This window comes from Acomys russatus, chromosome 32 (genome assembly GCF_903995435.1).
Source record: "Acomys russatus chromosome 32, mAcoRus1.1, whole genome shotgun sequence".
Lineage (NCBI taxonomy): Eukaryota > Metazoa > Chordata > Mammalia > Rodentia > Muridae > Acomys > Acomys russatus.
Genome location: NC_067168.1, coordinates 46846500 through 46856254, shown reverse-complemented (window position 1 = coordinate 46856254; position 9755 = coordinate 46846500). Strand labels below are relative to the sequence as shown.

The following is a 9755-nucleotide window of genomic DNA, read 5'->3' as shown; positions in this document are numbered from 1 at the left end:
CGACTCGGCGACTGAGGCTGCCCAGGATGTGAGTGCCCAGAGGCAAACTTAAGATTAGCACAGGTCAGAACGGGTTCAGCCCCCTCACCTGTGGCTAAAGCTGCACTGGCCACGTCCACCTCTCTGCAGAAGCGTGGCCTCCCTGAGCCTAACTCGGGCCTGTTACTCCCTGCTAGCACAAGTGCCCAGCCCGGCAGGGGTGGTCAGCGGGTACGTAACTTCCACTGCCCACTTCCTGACCCCACTCCTCACTGCTGTCACCCCACCAAAGCTGCTCACTCCCAACAAGCACAGATGTGAGGCTCAGTGTGAGGTGCAGTGAAGCAAGGGCTGGAGGACACACAAGGCTTCCCAAGGGACAGGAGAGCTGGCGCCTAGGAGGGACAAGGACAGAGAAAGGTATGGGGACAAAAACAAGAGGGCAGTGAACTCAGACAGGAAGCCCTTTGCCCCAGTGAGCACACCTCACAGCTGCAGGGCCTCTGGCCTCTTGCTCTCCGCCCTGCTGAGAGCAGCTATCGCAAAGCCTACACTGGAAATCTAATCTTTATAGTAATTACCCAGGGCATGTCTGCAGGCTGGAAAGCAAGAAGGGACAGAAAATGACGTAAGGGTGACATGAAGACCTGAAGCCACTGTACTCTCTCCAGTCTTTCTTGTCTGGCTTGTTTTTGGCTTTTGCACGTTTGTTATTGCTGTTTTGGGACAGGGTCTAGTATGAAGCCCAGGCTGACCTTGAATCCCCGATCCTCCTGCCTCAGTCCTCTGCGCTGCCACACCTGGCTCCGTCTAGGTTTATCAAGGCAACAAGCTCCTAAAGTTTCTTCTGAGAATCACAAGTGTGGGGCAAGGTGTATGTGTGCACATGCCTGAGTGTGTAAATATGTGTTGGGCATGTGTATGTGCATGTGAATGTGTGTGTGTGCGTGTGTGTGTCTGTGTGTATGTGCGTGTGTGTGTGTGTGTGTGTCTAGGAAGTGAGGAGTCACCTCCCATTTCTTGTTGTCAGTCAACATAAAGTGAACATTTAGTTCAACCAACAAAACAGCCAGGAAATGAGCTTTAACCCCAGTGACAACCAGAGACTATAAATAACTAACTGAGGTCCTGGAACAAGCCAGTCAAAATCTAGTTCTCTGTTGTCTGAGAAATGATTCAAGGTGGCTTGAAAGCCTACAACCTGATCTGGCCCTTGTCACCAACACACACTGGGCAGCCTGGCACTCTCTGTAGAGAGACTCAGCCTCCCTCCCACACTTAACAATGGCCCATTTCATTCACCAATTTTAGAATAAAAAGTCTAACTACAGGCCAGAGGAACACACACTGTAACTGGAGCAGAGAAGCTAATTCTAGGTACATTTCCAATATAACCAGTCAGGACAAGCCTGAGGATCTCCTTCCCAGTAAAGACTCAACACCACACACACACACACATACACGTACACACAAACACACATACACATGCACACACATGCACAGACACAAAGATATACACAAACACACTCAGACACAGAGACACAAAGACACACAAACATACATACATATACACAGAGATAAGACACACAGAAATACAGATACATGTACACACAGAAGCACAGACACACACACAAAGACACAGACATACATACACAGACACACACAGAGAGTCATACAAATACACATAGACATACACAGACACACACACTCAGATATATATACACACACAGACACACACACAAAGACACAGACATACACACACACACACACACACACACACACACACACACACACACACACACAGCTCAAAGCTGCACTTGACTGTCCTGGACAAATCCTGTAGCACCCAGTATGCAGCTGGCCAGGTGTGCAAAGCCTCACTCTTGACAATAGGCACAGAGCCCAAAGCAGTGTGGGGTGACTGTCACATGACTGGCTGTAGCAGTCAGACTCTAAGCCGCCCAGTTCCAGAGAAAGGCAGGGATCTCCCTGTGATCACCTCATCAGGGCCAAGGACAAAGTGGGCAGTTGCTATTTATAAAGCACAGAGGGGCAGATATGACTGCCTATCAAAAATAAAACAAGGAAATCACTACAAAGAGCCGAGGGAAGAAACCGCTAACACGAGACACGACACTCTTTCCACCAAGACATTTTTCATATGGCCATGCTTAGTTAGAAAATTAACCAGGGAAAAGTTAATCTTTTTTTTTGTTTGTTTTGCTTTGTTTTGTTTTGTTTTTCGAGACAGGGTTTCTCTATGTAGCCTTGGCCATCCTGGACTCACTTTGTAGACTAGGCTGGCCTCGAACTCACAGCGATCCGCCTGAATCTGCCTCCCGAGTGCTGGGATTAAAGGCATGCGCCACCACGCCCGGCTGGAAAAGTTAATCTTAAAAAAAATTTTTTTGAGACAGTCTCATGTAGCCCAGGCTAGCCTCAAACTAACTAGACAGCTGGAGATGACCCTGAACTCCTTGTCCTGATCCTGGAGATACCACAAGTGCTGCTGGCAAGCATGACTGAGCCTGGCCAAAAAGAGAGTTCTTCACACAGGGCCTCCGTCAGAGTTGGAGTTCTCAGGTCCTCTGGAATTGGCCTTGGATGAACATCACCCCACCATGAGGCTCAGATGTGAGGCCATAGCCATGTGGGCTGCGGGCGCCCAGGGCGCTGACAGCATCTACTCAATGTGGGGTTGATGCCATGAGGGATGGATAACACTTGGCTGCTTGTCAGTTTTTACTCCTCAAAATGCAAGGCGAGAGATATCCCGCAGACAGTCTATGGAATCACACAACAGGAGCTCTGCCCTGGACATTTCTAATGCACACCCGAGGCTGACCAACACAAAGCCCCTCCACTGCGCCCCCACCGCGCCCCCACCCCCCTCCCCTCGCCGTGCCTGCCTCAGCAGGGACACAGGTTACCTGGGGCCAGGCGCCGGAGCAGCCTCGCAGGGCCAGGAAGGGGGTGAGACAACCATGGAGTGTGGGATGATGGAAGAGGCCAAGGGGCAGGGAGAGGCCAAAGGCCACCACCAAGGCTCAGGAGGCCAGCGTGAAGACGAGGATTTGTGTGGAGAATCCCCCCAGAGGCATGGGGAAATGGACCCCACAGGGAAGGTCAGCAGGGCCGTTTCCAAATCCAATGTGCAGCCAAGTGAGCCTGCCTCTAACCTACACCAGCTACAAGATGGTGCCAACTGTAGTTTCTCCAGAAGGCTGGAGGCCAGCATCTAAAAATGCCATCCTTAGTGGGCTGCCCCACAGCCCCAAACCCTGAGGTCATTTATGAGCTCCTATGGGGAGCTGAGGGCTTCTTGCCGCTTCCTTTAGAAGAGAGAGATGTGTTCCAGGGTAAATGGAAAAGTCACATATACCGAAGGAAGAAACAAGATATGAGAGAGAGAGAGAGAGAGAGAGAGAGAGAGAGAGACTGACAGACAGACAGACCGACCGAGACAGAGACAGAGACAGAGAGATAGATATGAGGAGAGGAGGGTGGGGGCTGCAGGAGCCCTGAATCCTCCCACACTGCCAGGGCCGGTCTTGCTTCAGCCTCATCCACCATGGCCTACAGTAGTCCCTGCACCTTTGTTGTCTCCCCAAGATCCTACCCTCTTCCTGGGACCCGGACTCCAGAAACAAGGCCCAAGGCTACCTGCTCACTGAAAGGCAGGCTTGCAGTGGGGGCCAGTGCTGAAGAGCAGGCAGGCACTGCATAGCCCCTGCTGCCAGTGCTGGGGCATGCTGAGGAGGCGGGGCCTGGCTGGAGGCAGTAGGTCACTGGGGGCTGGCTTTTCAAGGTTATGATGTGGTCCTAGGTTCCAGCCAGTGTCTCTTTCCCTGACGGACCACCACCTCATGCTCTCACCTCCACAGGCAAAGCCTCTCTGCCGCGCCTTCCCCCCCCTCACCCCCCGACACGACGCACTAAAAGTCGCTGAAACTGTGAGACCAAATAAAAGCCCCCTCTCCCACCCCACAAGCTGTTTCTGTCAGGTTTCGTCACACGGATAAAAAAGAATCACCAATCGATATACGGCTACCTAAGCCCTGCCCACCCTGGCCGGCAGGTACACAGGGCATGCCCGTGTGTGCTCGGGGGACTTCACAGTGCCCTCCTCCCAGATGAGCACAGAATACTGAGACCAACTGAGAACCTTCCAGCCTCCGGGGGCCACGCAGCCTGCCCGGCCTGACTGACTCCCTCAAGTCAGTCGTCACGCTCCTCTGCTTTGTATTTCGTGGTGACACTGTACTCCCCTCCACTAGCCAGATGAAACAAAGGCGTAAGCTGCGTTCAGAAGCCACAGACAGGGACGTACTCTCCTCCAGCAGACACCTAGGCTTCTCCAGTCAGAAACTGGGCATTGCACACGGTACTTAAATGGCAGTGCAGTTCTGCGTCATCAATTCATGATATCAAAAATGTGAACAGGTGTATTTAACCTGCAGCCTGCCGACTGTATGCATCCCAGGATGGCTACAAGTGTGGGCTAACACATTGCACACGGCAATGTCACATGGCAATGCCAGGAGGCTGGACACCCACACTCTACAGTATCAGCGGGGCACGGTGGTGTGCTTCCGCCACCTCAGCACTTGTGTGCGGTAAGAGGTCAGTCAGAGCGTCGAGCATTCAGACCAGCCTCAGCTACGTACGCAGCAAATCTGAGGCCAGCCTTGGCTTCACGGGACTCTCTTTTCAAAAGATAACGACAAATCTAATCAATGTACACAAACTGCACGGTTACTGGCACAGTGGTGAATATCTTTAACCCCAGAACTCGGGAGCCAGAGGCAGGCAGACCTCTGTGAGTTCTAGGTCAGCCTGGCCTATATCGCAAACCCCAGGCCAGCCAGGGCTACACAGTGAGATCCTTGTCTCAAAATAAATAAATAACAAAATGAAACCATTCAATTGTGTCCTGCAAGGGCCCAGTGTGAGGGTCCTTCCTGAAACAGACAAGGAACCCACGTGAACCACTTGCTATGAACAGCCCTCCCCTCCCCCAGACACTTACCTCCTCAAGAAGCCTGGTGACAGCATCTATGTCATTGTATGTCTTAGTCATCTGGCCAACTCTTTCAGCACAGAGAACTGCAAGAAACAGAAGAGGCAGTGAGATTGCTGACTGCGGAGAGCTGGCCACGGGCGGCCCATCTAAAGCAGCCCCGAGCTGTGTCCGAGTGACAGACACCAGGGATTTGGCGCACACTGTCCTTAGCATGGCCAGGCTCTGCCTCCATGACAGTGAACTGGCCTGGCCCATGCAGACCCAGCAACATGAACACAGTAGGAGCTTTCAGCATGTGTGTAATTACTAAGCAACAATCTCGAGCCGACAAGCTCACAGTGGCAGGCACACACACACACACACACACACACACACACACAGACACACACACAACCTTCTTCCTGACTGCCCTAGGCAAAGAACTAACTGGTGGCTCATTACACACCAAGAAGGTTCCTCTATGGGCGGAGATAATTGTTTTTGCAGTGTCCCTATTAGCAACATTAAGGTGCCAGGCTTGGAAAACCCACTCCACAGTCATCACCTCATGGCTGCCGCACAAGCACGCACACATGTACAGAGCGCAACACCATTACTACACAGCCCAGCGCACCGTGAGAGGCTGCTCAGGGCTGTGCCTTTCCATGCCTGTCTGCCGGGGAAGGCTTTAGTCGGCTACAGTGTCCAGGGCAGTGGTCCCCAACCTTCCGAACGCCACAACCCTAATACAGTTCTCATGCTGTGGGGTCACCCAATCACACAGTTATTTTCTTCCTTTTTTTTTTTTTTTTTAAAGATTTGTTTATTTTTATGTGCATTGATGTTTTTGCCTGCCTGCATGTCTCTGTGAGCGTGCCAGGTCCTCTGGAACAGTTGGGAGCTGTCATGTGGGTGCTGGGAAGTGAACCCAGGTCCCCTGGAAGAACAGCCAGTGCCCTTAACTGCCGAGCCATCTCTCCAGCCCTCCATAAAATTATTGCCATTGCTACTTCACAGCTGTCATGTCGCTACTGTTATGAGTCATAGTGTAAATATCTGTGTTCTCCAGGGGTCTTAGACGACCCATATGAAAGGGTCATTCAAGCCCAAAAGGGGTCGCGACCCACAGGTTGAGAATGGCCACTCTGAGTTGTTTCACTTCAGGTCAATGGGAAAGGACTAACTGGTGGATCACTGCACACCAAGAAGGTCCCTCCATGGGAGGAGGTGACTGGTTTTGGATGTAGAGCCAGTGAGAAATTTTTATTGTAACTTGTCAATATCCTAGGAGTGGAAGCTTTCCAGCTGGTAAAGTAGCAAGCACAAGGACCCGAGTTCCACCCATAGAACCCACGTTAAAAAAAAGAGAGAGAGAGAGAGGGAGAGGAGGGAGGGAGAGAGAGAGAAAGGGGGAGAGAGAGGGAGGGAGAGAAGGAGAGAGAGAGAGGGAGGGAGAGAAGGAGAGAGAGAGAGACAGAGAGACAGAGAGACAGAGAGACAGAGAGACAGAGAGGGGAGAGGAGAGAGAGAGAGGATCCCAGCATGTCAGGGTGAGTTGGTAGTCTCTGTGCTGGAGAGATGGAAACAGGTACCTCAGGAGTGACACTAGAAGTGGACCCCTGCCTCCATGAGCAATGTACCCACACACACACGCACACACATACGCACACATGCACATACACGTACACACAGGCACACACGCACACACACGCACAGCTTCATAGTGATGCTATGTAGCACAGACCATGGAGAATTCTTCTATTAGGAGCGGAAGCTTTCGCAATGACCCACATCCAACAATAGATGAGGAGAGGCCCCTGGGAAGCAGTCTCTCACCAGGTCACACCTGGAGCTGACGAGAGAGCAGTCGCCAGAGTTCAGTGCGCTGAGTGTTTTAGCATGCAGGCAGAGCTGGTCCTGGAGCTGAGCTCACAAGAGCCTGACCTGCAGAGCCTGAGATCTATCTGGTTTCAATCTGAAATACCAGAGACCTGCGACCTGCAAGCAAGGTCCAGCCCTGCGCCTCCTCCCCTCCTACAGCCTGCAGTCCCCCGCAGAGTCCCTCCTCCTGCCTTCTGTGCAGCAGACACTGCCTGGCTCTCTGACCTTTCCTTTGCCTTCACACTGGCCAGCGAGGGGGTGGCAGGGAGATGTATGAGGGAGGGTTTAAATCCATTCTAACCCGCCATCCATGGACTCCAGCTCAAACGCTCTGGGCAGCGCAGTAGTTCAAGGTCAAGGAGCCGTCTCTTGTGAAGACTGCCGTGCTACCGTCAGCATTCAGTTTTCTCCTGAGCAGCTACGAGGTTCCACACGGAGGAAAGGCTCCAGGCTTTCACTCCAGCCCTGCACTCATCAGAGATGACACGTTTTAAAACGTCTGCAGGATTGGTTGCTCAGCTGGCAGAGCTGGCCCAGCATGCATGAAGCCCTGGTCCCTTCCCCAGCACAACACGAACCAGGCAGGGTGGTGCATGCCTGTAAGCTCCACACTAGGGAGTACAAGCAAGAAAATAAAAAATGAAAATCAAGCCCCGGCCTGTGTGGTGCTGCCATAAACACAGGCGGTCGTGGTGATGACAACGTCTTACATAATTCAGAGGCTAGACCCCTCCTAACTTATTCACATCTGTGTGTGCACACACACGTGTGTGTGCAAAGCACTCTACCAACCGTCCCCCATGCAGGCTCATGCATCACACACAGGGGTCCCTGTGAGTGGTCCTGGAGAAGCCCAGTCCAAAAACTTTAAACTATTGACAGTGGGACCAGCAATCCTTCCAGTGTTTTCTCAAGCCCACAGTCACCAGACACAGACTGATGGAGGCTGGGCGTGCCCTTTTCATGCTCTCAACATGGACATCTACACTAGGGTCCCCAGAGTATAGGGACATTTCCACAAGACTCAGGACCATTGCCTGAGCCCAGCTACCCAAGGAAACTACCCAAGTAAACACACACACACACACACGCACACACACACACCAATAATACACAGAAAGGAAAAATAACAAAGCAACCACAAAAATGCCAACATTTGGATAGGATCACAGATTTTAACTTTGAGCTTTAAAAATGATTTTTAAAAATAGCTATAGCTGCACTATACATGCAAGGAAAAATTACTTAAAATCTTTTTCAGGAAAAAATACAGTTGGCTAATATAAGCTCACGGGATCTCTCTGAGGTAAAATTTAAGACAAATTAATAATAGCAGTAAGCCTTTTCTTTTCTTTTTTAACTTTTTTTAATTTTTTAATTAATTTATTCAGATTACAACTCAATTGTTATCCCATCACTTGTATCCTCCCATTCCTTCCTCCCTCCAGCTTTCACCCTATTCCCCTCCCCTAGGTCTAAGACCGAGGGGGTCCTCCTCCCCCACTATATGGTCATAGATATCAAGTCTCATCTTGGTAGCCTGCTTATTCTTTCTTTGAGTGCCATCAGGACTCCCCACTAAGGGGAGGTGGTCAAATATGGGGCACCAGAGTTCATGGCAGAGTCAGTCCCCCTCTCCACTCAACTGTGGAGAATGTCCTGTCCATTGGCTAGATCAGAGTAGGGGTTTGATGTTTACTGCTTGTATTGTCCTTGGTTAGTGCAATAGTTTGAGCAGACCCCCCTGGGCCCTGATCCACCAGTCACGATGTTCTTCTTGTAGGTTTCTAGGACCCTCTGGATCCTTCTATTTCCCCATCTCCTATATTTCTCTTACCTAGAGTCCCAGTAGGATGTCCTCACATCTATTCCAATCTCCTGGTAAGTGAAGACTTTCATAGGACATGCCTTTTGGGCTAGTGTCCAATTATAAGTGATCATATACCATGTGAGTCTTTCTGCTTCTGGGTTAACTCACTCAGTATGATCATTTCTAGTTCCATCCATTTGACCACAAATTTTGAGAATTCCTTGTTTTTAGTAGATGAGTAGTATTCCATAGTGTAAATGTACCACAATTTCTTTATCCATTCTTCTACTGAGGGACATATTTAGGTTGTTTCCAAGTTCTGGCTATTATGAATAAGGCTGCTATGAACATGGTTGAGCATATGTCCTTGTTGTGTGCTGGAGCATCTTCTGGGTATATTCCAAGGAGTGGAATAGCTGGGTCTTAGAGGAAGCCTTATTCCCAGTTTTCTGAGAAAGTGCCAGATAGATTTCCAAAGTGGTTGTACAAGTTTGCATTCCCACTAGCAATGAAGGAGTGTTCCTCTCTCTCCACATCCTCTCCAGCATGTGGTGTCACTTGAATTTTTTATCTTAGCCATTCTGATGGGTGTAAGATGGAATCTCAGAGTCGTTTTGATCCGCATTTCCCTGACGACTAAGGACATTGAGCATTTCTTTACGTGTCTCGGCCATTTGATATTCCTCTGTTGAGAATTCTCTGGTTAGTTCTGAGCCCCACTTCTCAATTGGGTTATTTGGTTTGGTGGTGTTTAATTTCTTGAGCTCTTTATGTATTTTGGATATTAGACCTTTGTCTGATGTAGGGTTTGTGAAGATCTTTTCCCAGTCTGTAGGCTGTCACTTTGTTCTGCTGACAGTGTCTCCTGCCTTACAGAAACTTCTTAGCCTCATGAGGTCCTATTTATTGATTCTTAACCTTAAGGCCTGGGCTATTGGTGATCTGCTCAGGAAGTTGTCTCCTATGCCAATGTGTTCCAGGCTCTTCCCCACTTTTTCTTCTAACCAATTTAGTGTCTGTGGTTTTATGTTGAGGTCTTTAATCCACTTGGACTTGGGTTTTGCACATGGTGACAAACATGGG

General features: G+C 50.2%; 1 protein-coding gene across 5 annotated transcripts in view; it reads right to left on the bottom strand.

Moving 5' to 3' along the window:
* Trak1 (trafficking kinesin protein 1) overlaps positions 1–9755 on the bottom strand; it is a 107397-nt gene that overhangs the window by 33101 nt on the left and 64541 nt on the right. For all 5 annotated transcript variants that reach the window (XM_051140312.1, XM_051140308.1, XM_051140309.1 and 2 more), the window contains one exon: positions 5009–5085. In XM_051140312.1, coding sequence (XP_050996269.1) covers positions 5009–5059 — 51 coding nt within the window. In that variant the 5' untranslated portion in view covers positions 5060–5085. The remainder of the gene's footprint in view (positions 1–5008; positions 5086–9755) is intronic.